At 39.4% G+C, this 15605-nt stretch overlaps 1 protein-coding gene across 6 annotated transcripts; it reads left to right on the forward strand.

Moving 5' to 3' along the window:
* Positions 1 to 371: 371 nt before the first annotated feature.
* On the forward strand, positions 372 to 15261 carry cxxc5b (CXXC finger protein 5b). 6 transcript variants are annotated; one of them, XM_079892016.1, is made up of 3 exons: positions 372 to 593; positions 5017 to 6031; positions 14040 to 15261. In XM_079892016.1, exons 2-3 carry the CDS (start codon positions 5207 to 5209, stop codon positions 14082 to 14084), a joined length of 870 nt encoding a protein of 289 aa, XP_079748142.1. In that variant the 5' UTR covers positions 372 to 593; positions 5017 to 5206; the 3' UTR covers positions 14085 to 15261. The 6 variants fall into 6 exon arrangements, with proteins under 6 accessions (XP_079748142.1, XP_079748144.1, XP_079748143.1 ...); XM_079892018.1 differs by having other exon boundaries at positions 501 to 593; positions 14043 to 15261; XM_079892017.1 differs by lacking the exon at positions 372 to 593 and adding an exon at positions 1395 to 1679 and having other exon boundaries at positions 14043 to 15261.
* Positions 15262 to 15605: the final 344 nt, after the last annotated feature.

The following is a 15605-nucleotide window of genomic DNA, read 5'->3' on the forward strand; positions in this document are numbered from 1 at the left end:
TTTTGGACTGAACCATGATGGTAATACTATAGATTAATGGTATTTAAGACTATGGTATTTAAGTGAATATGGTAATTATACTATGCAAAACTTTTCGTAAGGGAAAACTTAGTCTGACGACTAAAATAGGGTTTGTCATTTTGTGAATAAAGATAGTGTTGGCCTAAATTGGAAAAACAATGATGGGAAGTGCAGCAGTAAAGTAGTGTCACTTTACTCAAGCCTAAACTTTCCCGTTAATGCAATTGTGGAGGACTGTAACACGCAACCCCCCCCTCAAACCCGCAGCCAGCAGCGCCGCACTGATCGATCCGCATTGATCGTCCCTGACGAGCTGTTCCACTTTCCAGCCAATGCACGCGCGCCCGTCTGCGATTGGGAAGGAGCCCGAAACGGAGGAAAATTTCTGCCGCCCTGGCGGTGTCACTTCCCCACACTTCAGCTGGCCGCCTGCCAGACACACGGGACGCTCACAAGAGCTGGAGTGGACTCAAAGCGACGAAGAGGAGCGGACGGACGGACAAATGGACCCACAGCAAAATGGCTCTTCTACCACAGAAAGTCAGCAAACACAGAGAAACACGACGATTATGGTAACGACCCTTTAGTACCTTCCAATTCGGACTCTTTATATGCTGACTGATAGAGAAACTGAAATGAATGTGCTTTATTGGATTATTTTGCGGGTACTCCTATTAGATAGGCTATACATTAATAAATTGCATTGATATTTCTTGAAAGAATTAATAATAATATACAGCAAGTAAAATATATTGTCAATCTCATTAATAAATATAAATTAATACATTTTATAAGAGTAGCCTAATTTTTGGTTATTCCTGTTAAATACATTAACAGATTGCATTAATATTCATTAATGATAAAATAACTAATCAAAAAAAGTGAAACAATAACAATATACAGCAAACAAAATACATGAATCTAATTAATAAAAGTATACGATTAACAATATATTTAATGTATGCTATGCCTAATGCCATGAATTATTAATAATATTACAAAGTAATTATTTATTCATTATATTTTGATTTAATTTATTATATATTATAAGCAATAGAAATATACAAATAATTATTGTTTTATTATGGTATTATTTATTGTTATTATGTTTCAGTTTTCATACACGTACAATTATTATTTACAATTTGCATTTCATTCTCATTACCAGAGCACCCCATATGCTTATATGTTGGAGTCGTGTTTTTATTGCATATTAAAATATCAATCAGCACCAAGTTCCTGGAAAGCCTGAATGTGCAAAAGTTCTGATATAATACATCAATCACGAGCGCAGCCAACAGCCATTAAGAATGGAGTCAACAATGGGCTGAGTGTCCAGCCCTCTCAAAACTATACTTCATTCATTATTCCACTCTCATATGCATCACCGCAGACTGCCCCTCGCGCTCATCCACACCTCTTAAAGGTTATTTATTTTGTCCCCGACGGAAAGTCCACTTCGGTTTTTGTGTGAAGCTCCAAAAATCTATGAAATGTGTTTGCATGTTCTTCTCCGGGCGCGAGGATGTGGAGGTGGGATAGAGAGACGCGAGAGGCTGGAGGAGCGCACGCGCTCGCTCTCGGACAAAGTGCGTTCTGCGTGTATCTGCCGGTGTTTGGGGGCTATTGAAGGAAACAACGAGAATAATTCAGTCTGGGTGAGCATTTGCTTTCGTTTGGCTCTTTTAGCTTTTATTCTCTCTCTCTCTTTTATATAAATCACCGCAGCGCGTGAGAGCACCGGACCGCTCGGACAGTCGGAACGCTCCCCTCGGCTCACGAGCGGTGCGAATGAAAAGACGCCTGTGTTTGCAAATATGCAGATACTCTATATGTATCAAAGGGAGTGGAATGAGACTTTGTTGAGGACTGTTCAAAGTTACAATGACATTCAGCCAAGACGAATAAGTTGGCACTGAAATAACAAGGGAATGTGCTTAACCAACGCGACGTGTTGGCGCATACCGCGCGCTGTCACCATAGACACATCGGTCGAGATGAGACAAAAGGGATTTTGTTTTACTTTCTAAATGATCGGCGTTACATCTGCTTGATAATTTGCTCATATGCATTAGATGCATTGGTGCAACTTTGCCACGCGTAACCAAAAAGGCGCAGGGAATAGTTGAATTTATGGCTATTTGTTTGTTGTTTGCTTGCAATGTTGTCACCGTAAACATAGCTACTATTGTGACATTTTCTGTTTTTATTGGTTGTCTGGATAAATAATAATGTGGGATATACCGAGTGGGAATTTCTGAATTATTCAGAATGTCTCTTGGAGAGACGACGGTAAGTAGCCTATGAATGCACGTTATATGTGCTGTTGATTATTAATCCATTATGAGTTGTATGCAAACTTTTTGTGCGTGGCGCGTGCAGTATTTGCATTTTGATGATTTAAATGATCTTTTGTGAATATCTGCAATTAATCTACGGTCTTTTGCTGGGATTGATCCAGTAAGGGTTTAATTGAGGTGATTGGTTGACAGAACATGTAGATCTTGAAAAGCAGGTCATCTTGTTTAGGCACAGTTGGGCTATTTGTGCAGGTTTGGCTATTGTTCCCTGGTGATGTCCAGATCTCTCTACGTCGAGCTATTGTCCCTCTGGCTCGCCGCAATACTGGACACAGCAATTTCCAAGCCTCATATATGTTTGACATGAGGTAATTCAGTATTACATTGCTGAGTGAGCATTCAAACTGTTGCTAGGAACTTATTTATCTGTAAGCCAGGTCAATCATTTACGGAAACCCTCACTAGATGCAGCTTTTGTCCTGGTTTACCTGCAGTTGAGGGGTACCTGTCTCCAGTAAGTTTTTATTCCCTTCATGACTCTGTGATGACATGTAATTGATATTGTCATCTGTTTTGATATGGAAAACCCCGTATTGTAAAAATGTTTTGGCAGGTACAGTAAAAGTTTTAATCATACTGTTCAGTATGACTGAATCAACCTGAATACATTAGGTTTCACTAATTAGTGCAATTTTTAGATCAGTTAGAAATAGCTTACTGTATGTGTGCACTTTTTACTGCTATATGTAGAAATAACCAGGGCTAGTTGTCACAAATGTTTATTTTTGAAAGCGAATTCCTGTTTAGACACAAACTTAAAAGGCTAATGATGTTTCCACTGTTATTTCACCAAGAAATACAGTTCATTTAACACATGTTGACCTTTTGTGACAGCATTGTCACAATGGAATCTGAGTTAAATAGCAAAATTCAAACAGCTCTGAAACACAAAAACAATTCTTGAAACATCCAGGTAATTTAAAAAATGTGACAACTTGCCCCAACCTGATTTTTATTAAAAAATTTTTTTGTTTTGAACAAGATATTTGAAACCAAAATTCTAAATCTTATAGTAAAGACAACTTCCCTGTTTGACAACTAACTAGCCCTGGTCTCTCTGATGTGCATATTTATTATTTTATTTTATTATTTTAATTTATTCTTTCATTCATGCATGCTTGTTTGAATGAATGGTCAATTACATCATCTTCAAAGACAGTCACTCACAACCTTAAGTAATCTTTTTCTCTAATTATCACGATAGCATGCTTTACTGAGCATGGCAGCTAATTGAAATGTTAAGTCGTTGACGAGCGTGCGTATACGTGCGTCAGTGCGGCTGAGCTTGCACCTAGATATCCTGATTTCACTGTCGGCTCACCCCAGGGGCTTTGCGCTTGAGCTCACGATTCCGGTTTCGTGATAGAACAGACCGCCTGTGGACCCTGATAGACGTCTCTCACTGAAGGAGAATTGCTGTCACCAGGAACGGGCTTTTGCACGTAAAGGTTATGAAATTTAACAATTTAACAGACTCAAACCGTCCAATTCAATATCCACACAAAATCTCTTCCTTTTTTTTAACTTCACAGTGAGTTTTAGTTCCTTGGAAGCACAGCGAACAAAGCGTAATTGTCACTAAAACGGATATCTAGGACAGATATTATGTATAAATGTTGGCTGAGGAATCAAAACGGGTCAGATGAGGCCAAAGCGAGCAGCAGATTGTTTGTCACAGTGAACTTGTGCCTATTTCAGCAAGCCAAAACAATAAGCTAATAAAAATGGGATATGATTATGCGCATGATTATTTCGAAAGTATTAGATAGATATTAAAATGGTGTGTGATGATGTGCTGTGAGGAACCAGAGGGGTGAAACCGACGTGACGTGTTCTCCACACTCTTTAGGTTTGGACACCGTTCGAAAGTTTGGAATACTTATGATTTTTAAAAAAACGTTTCCTATGCTCACCAAGGCTGCAAAAATACAGTAAAAACTGTAATATTGTGAACTAATATTATAATTTTTTTAAAAATATTTTAAAATGTAATTTATTCTTGTGATGCAAAGCTGAATTTTCAGCATCATTACTCCAGTCTTCAGTGTCACATGATCCTTCAGAAATCATTCTAATATGATGATTTGCTGCTCAAGAAACAGTTCTTATTATTATCAATGTTGAAAACAGTTGTGCTGCTTAATATTTTTGTGGAAATTATGATACACTACCATTCAGAAGTATTCAAGGACACATTTAAATTGATCAAAAGTGACATTTATATAATGTAACAAAATATTTCTATTTCAAATAAATGCTGTTCTTCTATCATGGTTTCCACAAAAATATGAAACCATTTCCAACATTGATAATAAGAACCATTATTAATAATTGAGCACCAAAGCAGAATGATTTCTGAAGGATCATGTGACACCGAAGACTGGAGTAGTGATGCTAAAAATTCATCTTTGCATCACAGGAATAAATAACAATTTTAAATGTATTCAAATATAAAATATTTCACAAATGACTGTATTTTTGATCAAATAAATGGAACCTTTCTGAGCATAAGTGTCTTCTTCATTATTTTCAAACTTTTATCCAGTAGTGAAACACTCTCCCTCTCTTCATGAACCATGCATGTAAACCATGCTTGCTTTAACCTCTTTGCGTATCTTCTATCTTTCCTTTCTAGGATTCTCAGGCCTTAGCGAATGGATGTGTAAGATGTTCATGAGGCTCGACTAGTGTGGACTGCTGATTCTCCAGCTGTGCGCGCGTCAATCTGGTTTTGGCTTCGGTCTTCAGAGGAACGTTGCAACTCTATCCCCCCCTTCATCCTAAGCTCCCTCATCTCCCTCTCCCTCCCCCTCACGCTGTGGCCCATGTCTGCCAGCGGAGGGTCCATGGAGGGAAGTCGAGCCGTAGAGGATGAGGAGGCGCAGGACAGCTGCTGCGGGGATGAAGACACGTCCCCGGTGGTGGAACGGAGAAACCGCAGTGGCATCATCAGCGCTCCTCTCAGCAAAAGCCTGAAGCGCTCACGGGCCCTCTCGCAGTACATCGCGACCTGCTCGGCCGCTGCCGTCGCCAGTGTCGCGAACGCTAACAGACTCGCTCAGAGCTCCATGGTGGCGACGGGTGTCAAAGCTCACCCTACGGCCAGCCAGCACAGGTCACAAGTCGGGTACGCCAAACTGGACCGGGGCGCGTTAATGTCCGGCCTTCTGGACTCTCCGAGCGGCCTGCATCTCGCCCAGGCCGCCGAGCTCCTGCGACGGGCGGGAATGCTCCTTCCGGTCAGCGACCCTTCCAATGTCAGTGTGGGAGGGGACATGGAGGCGGTCTCGGCTTCTGATTCGCTGGGCAGTGTGATGGACTTCCCGTTGTTCGGCAATGGTGGAGTGGGCGGCAGCTTTCCGTATCACCCGGGGCTCTTCATAATGACGCCAGCGGGAGTGTTCCTCGCCGACGGGGCGCTTTCTCACGTGACCGGCGCGTCGGAACACCAGCAGACGCAGAGCGAGATTTCATCGGCCATCAGCGCCAACGGGAAGAAAAAGCGGAAGCGCTGCGGCCTGTGTCCACCCTGCCGGCGCAGGATTAACTGCGAACAGTGCAGCAGCTGCCGCAACCGGAAAACCGGCCATCAGATCTGCAAGTTCCGCAAGTGCGAAGAGCTCAAAAAGAAACCTGCTGGCGGGCTGGAGGTAAGATGGTGAGCAATGTACAGTAAATTCATCAAAATTATGACTGCAAACTAGCATCGCCTGCACGGGCACCACAGCATAAAGCACTTCTGACACGTTGAGCTGTGATGCTCATGCAGGTGTTGCAAGTTTGAGTGTGGTTTGTGTCATTTCTTGATTGCCTCCCCTCATCTCCTTATCGTTTCCTGTTCTCTGTACTATTCCTGTGAATAAAAGTAGCACAAAGTCTAGAAATTAAAAGTCATGAAATACTAGCAGAACAGATTTCATAGTGAAATCAGTCTTGCGTAAATTCAGTGCAATCGTGGATTTGAGTAGAATTGACAAAAATTGCAGTTAATTTAAAAAATAAAATAAAAATTAATTAATGCAATAAATAATGACCTCTGACCCATACAGAAATTCTGTAGCAAAGTATTTTTATTTTCTGAGCTATTTACACTACCATTCAAAAGAAATTAATACATACATTAAATTGATCAAAAGGGACAGTAGAAACTTTAAGAATTTGACATAAATGCTGTTCTTTTAAACTTTCTAGTCAAGTTTATCACGCTTTCCACAAAAATATTAAGCAGCACAACCGTTTTCAACTTAGATAATAATCAGAAATGTTTCTTGAGCAGCAAACCGGCATATTAGAATGATTTCTGAAGGATCATGTGACTCTGAAGACTGGAGGAATGATGCTGAAAATTCAGCTTTGTCATCACAGAAATAAATTCACAGGAATAAATTACATTTTAAAACACATTACAATATAAATAGTTATTTTAAATCGTAATATTTCACACTATTTACTGTATTTTTCATCAAATAAATGCAGCCTTGGTGAGACTAAGAGACTTCTTTCAAAAACATTTTGAAATACAATTCCAAACTTTTGAGCATCTCACTAAAAAAATCTGGAGCTAAGACCAAAGACGTCATCTCACGCTTGTGCATGTAGAACATCTTTTAAAAAATATCTTGTGTAAACGGCTCCCAAATCTGTTTGGTTTGCCACAATAATATAATGGCTTTTAATTTCTCAGGAAGTATCGATATATTGTGATCTACTTCAGTTGATTAATCTGCACATCATGTAATTCATTAGATTAAAATGTTTAATTGATTGACAGCCCTAGTTTTTACAAACAGTCTACATAGAAATTAATGCTGCTTGTGTTTATAAATGGTCGCAAATGAACATTACTCATCCTGACAAATGGCAAGCTGAATGCAGTTTCCCATCTCTCAGGCAGCGTAACTTGAGATGTTTCTGCCTTGTTTACAGGCAGGTTCAGGTGTGGGAAAATTATCTCTGAGTCTGTGCTGATGTAAGCTAGTTAGGGTCTAACTCTGCGAGATTGGTGTCATGGTAAGACTGGCCTAGTTGGTTGCTTTTTTTTTTTTTCTCCTTGCAAGGAAAATGTTAAGGCAGCATCATAATGTTCCACAGGTAAGGTTCCCCTTCACTGCCCGCTATGATGAGATGATTCAGAGTTTCTGCTATCAAATTTAATGAATTTGAATGAATGCAATGAATATAAAATGTTGAGCACACAAGTTTCTAGTTTTCAGTCCATGGGACTTTGGACCTATAAGATTTCAGTGTGGGCGACAACAGCATATGGTGCATTCAAGTCATGCCGGAAAGATCGTATTTATCAGTTGAGCGCATATAAATGCCACCAAGTTGTAATTACAAGTGGGAAACTGGTGGGATTGTCATTAAGGCCCGAATTTCCAAGTTGGCAGTGGATGCAGTGTCTGTATTAATTGTAAATTTGCTAAAATGAATAAAATTATTGTATTTTTTAAATTTACAATTAAACAAACTGGCATGAATAAAATACTGTGGTATTGTACAATAACAATAGACTATGTTGTAGGCATTACAATAGACTATGTATGTATGTATATTCCCAACTCGAAAATACAAACTTCCCTGAAAGTCTTGAACGAACTAATACTTGAAATAATACTATTACTGCCATGCCATTTATAAAGATGAATTTGGAAAAACACACTAGCTTGCCACTCTTAAAATTTATTACATATCTTCATGTATGTTTTACAGAAATTGTAAGATTAGTTTGCTATTCTAAATTCAGATTTGGCTATGTTTGGAAATGGAAAACTATACTGTGTAGGCTACACTGTAAAGTACTATTCTTTAAAAATAGTAAGTGAAATAGTAGACATTATTTTACAGTAAAACAGTAGTATACTAAACTGTTGTCACATGACCTTCACATATGACTGGAAATTAAATCAAATAAAAAATGAAATTTTGCCTTTTTTATTAAAATTTGCGTAAAAAAAGATCAATGAAATGCCTCTGCAACTCTTCGTAAATCCTATAATCAGGTGCGTATAAGTAAATAATCGAATTAAAATAGAGAATCTGTATGCTGCTGTAGCTTGCAAAACTTATTTCAGTCATGCAACCTTGATGATGGTCACATGAAGGTCGCATGACTAAATCATCAAAGTAAGATTTGCAAGCTATAGCAATATGCGGGATTCCTTTATTTTTGTTAAATTATTTGTTAAAAATGTAAATAAAAATCATGCATCACAGTTGAAATGAAAGTGCAATGCATTGTGGGACATAATTTAATAGATCTGGCATATGTCATCCAGGTATTTTAGGAAGTGTCCACATACTGTAGCAAGAGTGTGGTAGTATCCAAATGAATAGCTGAATAGCTCTGCCCACAGAGAAACCTCTATGGCCCAAAATCCTGCTCCATACAGCGGTATGTTAAACATTAAATAGGGTCTGATTTTGTTGCATTAAAGGTAGGGTAGGCAATTTTCGGAGAGGCTAGCAATAGCGAGCTAGCTTTGAAAATGAGATCACACCCTCCCTTCAGAGCGTCTCCAAAACCACGCCTCCTTCAAAACGCATGAATGCTTACAGCAGGGTGCAAACAAAAGCGTCACATCATGTCTCAAAGCGCATAACATTAAAATAATAATGCACATAAACAACTTAAAGAGCTCTGACCTGTACCACCTGACTGCTGCAGATTCAGTGTTGCCATTGAAACACATAAATTCGAGTCACAAACCCTGAGTATAACGTCACGGGTTTCCATCTCTTCCAAATTACAGTCAACGCAGTAATCGCAGTAAACGTAGTATAAGCTTGTAGTTTTGGTTCAGGAGGATCTGTAAAAGACACACTGCTGTTTCGGTGCTCGGTGACTGACGTCTGTCTAATAACTCTGCATAGCATGAAATGCACTGATGACGTGTGATGTCTGCGCGAAGCGTGCGTGGCCGCGGAGGTATGGAAATACATACGTTGACAGGCAAGGTAGGACATCGGACTGAATGCCATGATCGGACGAACATTTTATGGTCCTACGCCTTCCGCGTATTAATATAAATACATTTAGACCACTTAACTTAGTGATTGCTATCAGGATGTGAAGAGACTTTCAACCAGCATAACAGATAATGTTAATCCGGTCACATTAACAAATTTTGCAGGTCTGTCAATAGTGTTGTGATGAAACAGCTCACACAGAAGTCACTTTCAAACCGAGCAGTTTTCTGTTGGTCAAAGTGGCCTCCAAAATCTTCGTGGGGTAATGTCTCATTTCTCACACAAACTTCCAGATCGCGTGGATTTCCATTTAAATGACTGGATTTCGCTGTGAAAACAATGGTAAATGTGACTGCATTTTTACTTTATGCTACAAACTTTTTCTAAATGATTAATTTAGGGAGGTTAATACAATTATTTGTATGAGTGCATATGGGGCTTTTCGTACATGTTGTGTGACTGTGTGTTTGTTTGTTTTTTGTAGCATGGCAGTTTTTATTTGTGCATATGAATTTGTTTTCATGCATGTTTGCGTACATGCATGTGCATATGTGTGTCTCTGTATGTGTGTGACAGCCTCATATGGTCCATCTGGCCTTTGCGTCTGTCATCTGGAGCGCCAGGTGTCAATGTGTCCCAGAACCCCTCTCTTTCTCGTCCTCCAGAGGCCCTGAACCTCATGTGTGTGTGTCTGTTTGTGTGTTCAACCTTGCAGGAAGAGGCAAACACAGCCCCTGTGAAAGTCATTACGGACTTTGTGTGTGTAAGAGGGGTTGTGTGTGTATATGTGTGTGTACTGACCAATGACCAGCCCGGTTTCTTTGAGAATTACACCCTTGAGGAGGTAGAAACTGAGGTGTTGGTGTGTGCAAAAGTTTAGAGGGCTTAGTTTGTGTGTGTGTTTGTGTCTCTATGAAGTCTAAGGCCCAAAATACACTCGATGCAAGCATGTGAATGCAAACGCTTCTAGCTAAGTTTTCACACTTTGTCATATTTCTAATCTATAATGGAACACAAATATGTTACCACAAGGAGTGCTATAGTGAGAATTTGCATAAACTGTCTTTTGTAGTGAGGTTTTGTCTTTCAGGTCAACTACTGTCATGGCCGGCAACAGTTTAAATATAATCTTGCCAGGCAATTTAAAAAATTAAAATTTGTTTTACTTGAGCAGTTTTTGAGGAACAGCAGGGCAACACTGCGAGTGCAACGGTCAAACACATCCGTCTAGTGCATGTTTACATTGAAAATCAATGGAAAACCAGCGCAGTGGAATGCAAAAACGCGGTCAACTACAGTCATGGCGGGCAACCGTTTCAAAATAATCTTGCTAAGCAATTTTACATTTTTAGTTTATAGATGCGTAACACTTAAGAGGAATTCACACAGATTGTGTTTTTTTGCATTTTATAACATGAGAAGCAGGGCCGTGGAATAATTGAGCGGAGCATTTGTGTCATGGGAAAGATGCTACAAAAGAGTGCAACGCTCAAACATGTTGGCCTAGCGCATGTTTACTAAAAAAACAATGGAAAAGCAAAGAATTTGCATACTTGCGTAGAGTACATTTCTTGGCTAAAGCCTCGTTCACACTGCTGCGTGTTGCTGACCTAGTTGCCCTAATAACGCATATGAACATCACTACTGCTGAGATTACATCACATGATGACACTGAATCAGTTTTTTAGTTCGAAAAATTTATATTTTGGAGGAAACAAATGCTAATTATAAGTTGGACCAGTGCAACATGCATCATTTAAAAGATCAACAAGAAATGTCTTAAGGCCGGTACACAATGTATGATTTTGGGCTGTCCCAGACAAAAGATGACCCATCGGGGTGATCTCTGTGGTCGTGGCTCCTAAATCCTACGTTGTACAGTAAGATATGTTCAAAGACGGCCGCTGTCATGGTCTTGCGACCAAAAATAGCCTGCGATCCTCAACCTCAAGCTCCATTTGCAAAATTTACATGCCTATCAAGCTATGACCGCGTCCACAATCTCATCTCACTTACTTTTTTTTCAGCGCACATAAAAATCACAATTGCCAAAGTACGATTCATCTTGCTCTATTTGTTTAGCACTAGCGCATGCTGATGATGTTTTATTCTTCTATACTAATTCACGTTGTACACTACGATTCAATAGATGTCGTCATCATCGTACCCCAGTTTATTAAATCCATGTTGTACAGTGTGGTTTGTAATGATCTTATAGCTCTAGCAAGCATTATATGCAGCACATGATGTTAGGTTGTTCTATCGCTGGAAGCATAACTGGGGTTTTTATTGTCTTGATAGTGGTTTGTGCTTTTTATGTGCGTGTTTCTCAGTGTGTTTTTAAAATGTTTTAGGCATATATTGATGGTGGGTTTGCGTATATTACTGTGTGTGTTTGTGTGCTTTTATTGACAGTGAGGTTGGTCTGGTTGAATACGGCATAGAGGACTTATGGAGTTTAAAGAGCCTTTATTGACAGGTCACAGTCAGTGGTGTGGGGGTCTATTGACTTCTTGATGCGCGTATGTGTGTGTGTGTGTGTTTGGGATGGATGTGTTTTTATATGTAGGACCTTTTATGTGTTTTGAGCCAACTTAGGCCTGTGCGTTTTGTGCAAATCTCATTCGATTTCTGGCCATTGATCTTACCTTGCATGTCATTGCTTGCATCTTTTGTTGATGTGTGTTTACTGCATGATGACACATCTCACTCCATCTGTGTGGTGACCGGTATCTCGGAAAGTCCCTGATAGCTGGAAGTAGGAGGAGATTGAGTGGGCGGGGCCTCAGACATTGCCTGACAGGCCCCTCCCCCTTCCTCTAGAGGAATCTCAGTCTCACAGCCAGGCGACTAAAGTATTTTAGGAACAAGTGTGTGTCAGTGTCTGTGTATGTGTGTGAGAGGCAAAGACAGGCAGACACACATTATATCAACATATGTCTGAACCTGCTTACTTTTACATACATTTTCTCATCAGACATTTCTTTAGTGGTGTATGATAAGGCAGGTATCACTTATTACTATTGTTCATTCTGTTTGTGCTACAGACATTACTGATACCTAAAATCAAGAGACCTGTAGAGAGGAGCCTGCAACCTGCCTGAACACCCTAGCAACCACATAACTACAGACAGATACTTAAAAACATACTACAAACTCCTACTACTCCCAACTACTACAAAATGACTTCTGCACAGACACCACTCACATTTTCATCAAAAACATTTAACAAAATGACTACTGTATGTTTATTAGAGATAGAGTGATAAATGGCTTGACTAAATTTTTTATTAAATCTAGCGATACATTCCCACAAATCAGCGGGTTTCCAAAAAAAAAGAACAAAATTCACAATAATAATATAATAATAAAAATAATATTAATTTAAAGCATATTGTTTTTTGTATCAGAAATAAACAGTAATAATTTCAAATATAATAAAATAATATTGATAATAATTTTTTTAAAAATTGTATTTTTGTTGCACAATGATAATTTTGTTATGTCAAAAAATAAACAATACATTTAATTGCATTAATAATAATGATAATTCAAATTCATATTATATTTTTTATAGTTTATTAATCATTTAATTATTAACGTCAAAATTCAGAAATAAACAATAAATGTAATTGCAGAAACGGCAACAAATACGGCAATAATAATTAATAATAATAATAATGTAATAATAATAACTAATTATATAATTAATAATAATAACAATATATTCATAATGCCTATTTTTATTTTATTCTCATAGTATAATGATAATTTAGTTATGAAAATAAAATAGAATTTCAGTTCTGCTATATAGGTTAAAATCAAATGCATTGATATCAGCCATAAAAAAACAATATTGTCTATCTCTAGTGTTTATTGTGCCCTTGATCCTCTATTCTTACTTTCATTCCTGTGTATGTTTATGTGTTTGATATATTTTATGTGTTTGTGTTTGAGACACAGAGGAGATAATGGGTTAAAAAATAACCTTTGGAATTCATCTGGTGAGTGTTTGTGTGTGTGTGTGTGTGTGTGTGTGTGAGAGAGAAAGCGTGTCTGTCCATGCACTCACGCTCTGTCTGATTGGCCATGTGCATGGGCCGACAGCCCATCTGTGTTGGCTTGTCTGTGAGGTCGATGAGGGAAAAGGGGGTCTGGATGCGTGTGTGTGCGCATACAAACGCCAAAGCCCTGTCAGAGAGTAATGAGAGAGTGGGAGAGTGTGTTTGGGAAACAGAGAGAGGGACTAGGTCATGTAAGGTGAAGTCATTGCCTGTGCATGTTACTTCATGATGAAGGGAACGCTCCCCTCCCTCTTTTTCTCCCTCGGTCCTTCGTTCTTTCGTTCTGGACGTCTTCCCAGGAAACGCTGCCGTTGTCTCCACTCTCCCAAAGTCCCAAAGCCATAGACTACCCCTGCCCAGTCCCAAAGCAGGCTGGGAAAAAATCTGCCATTTGCACCACTGCGGTATTTCAGCCCTTTACGGTCTTAGCAAGTCTGGCTCCGCAGAAAGAGAGGGATTTGCAACAGAAACGGGAAACGGTCTAGAGATGAGGGTTGAGAGTCCAGTTTAATGGGACATTTCCTATTTTCTTACTGTTCCATTGTTTATGTTTATGTTGAATTATCAGTGACTCATGCTGTTTTTCTTCCTTGTTTCCTTCCTCTGTCTTTCCTGTCTTTCCAAGAAGGTGATGCTGCCAACCGGAGCTCCTTTCCGATGGTTTCCGTAGGGCAGCTGGACCCTCCCCCCATGACTTCCATCCCATAATGAAGGACTCTCGATGGAAAGTGACGCTACTCCCACTCGGAACGCCGTGGCGCTTGTAAACACTGGGTGCACACAAACAAATAAAACAAATGAAGAGCGGAATGAAAGCACTATTTGAAAACGAACATGTCCTGAACCAAAAATAAACAGTGAATGGCGGATTGTCATTCCGTTTTTCTTTTTTCCTCTGTTCCATTTGAGGAACCATCTGAGTTCTACTTCAGAATCTTGCCCTTTATTGGATGCTCTGGAACTATTTGCCGCCAAATGGAAAACGGACAATCATTTTTATTTGTGTGTTTAGTGGTTTTGTTTGTCCATGTGTGGAGAAATGCCGTAATTTCGTTTAGAGAATGTAATCCCAAGGCTCTGTTTTAAAGCTTGTGATAATTAAGGAGCACTATTGTAATTTAGCACAGTGGTTCTTACTGACTGCCTCAATGTTACGATTGCCTTTTTCGTTTTGTTTTGTTTTTTGATATGTCAAACAGTTTTCAAGTTGCTCAATATTTGATACGAAAAACACTTTAATGTAGCATCCCTTACTTCAAACATGTTTGAGAGGTCCTTTTGGGTTTGTCGTTCTGGTTTGTTTTTAAATGCTGAAGGCCGGCTGAGATTGGAGGGAAGGTGAAGCTGGTGGAACTACAACATTTAGACCAGCTGATGGTGTATTTGCATACCAGCTATGCGTAGGACCCGCCTCCTTTTTCACGCATTTTCAAGCCTTATGGGATTGGTCAGATGGAAACCACAGTCCTAAGCATCTGGACTGCCAAAATTCAGGAAATTATTGATGTTTTATGATAACATTTCTGATTAGGATGTTTTATTGCTGAATTACCCTAAGTTCCAGAGCTCCTTTAAGTCCCTTTCACATGACTCACGTCATTGAATTCTCAACAAGCGTTGCGTGAAATCGTTGTTCTTAGACGCTCAAAATTTAAACTATTTCAACTTTGACCCCGTTTGTCATTGATTTTTCATAATGTAGACAAGGATTATCAGACAATTCGCCTTTTGTATCATTGCGACACATTGAGCTGTATAACACAACGTCTAGAGCAACCAATCTTGTTCCTGGAGATCTACCTTCCTGTAAAGTTCAGCTCCAACCCTGATCAAGCACAACTGAACAAGCTAATTAAGATCTTCAGGAGCACGTGATAATTACAGACAGGTGTGTTGGATCAGAACTCTGAAGGTAGGTAGATCTCCCCTGGTCTTGAGCATTAAGAGAAACGTTTTGAGAACTCTTGTCCCACATTTGTTCTTGGATTTTTTTAAGCTCATATAAATGGTAGCTCTTTCATTTTCATTGTGTACGGTTCTCTGATTTCTTTCTACCCAGCAACCTCGTGAATCGGCCTTCTGTAATGTTATCTGTAACGCTTTTCATGTGAGTGTCAAAGTGCATGACGCTTGTGTTGAGACGTGCACTGAAGCCCTGACACGAGTCATGTGAAAGGGGCCTTGGGCTAAC

This window comes from Squalius cephalus, assembly GCF_949319135.1.
Source record: "Squalius cephalus genome assembly, chromosome: 14".
Lineage (NCBI taxonomy): Eukaryota > Metazoa > Chordata > Actinopteri > Cypriniformes > Leuciscidae > Squalius > Squalius cephalus.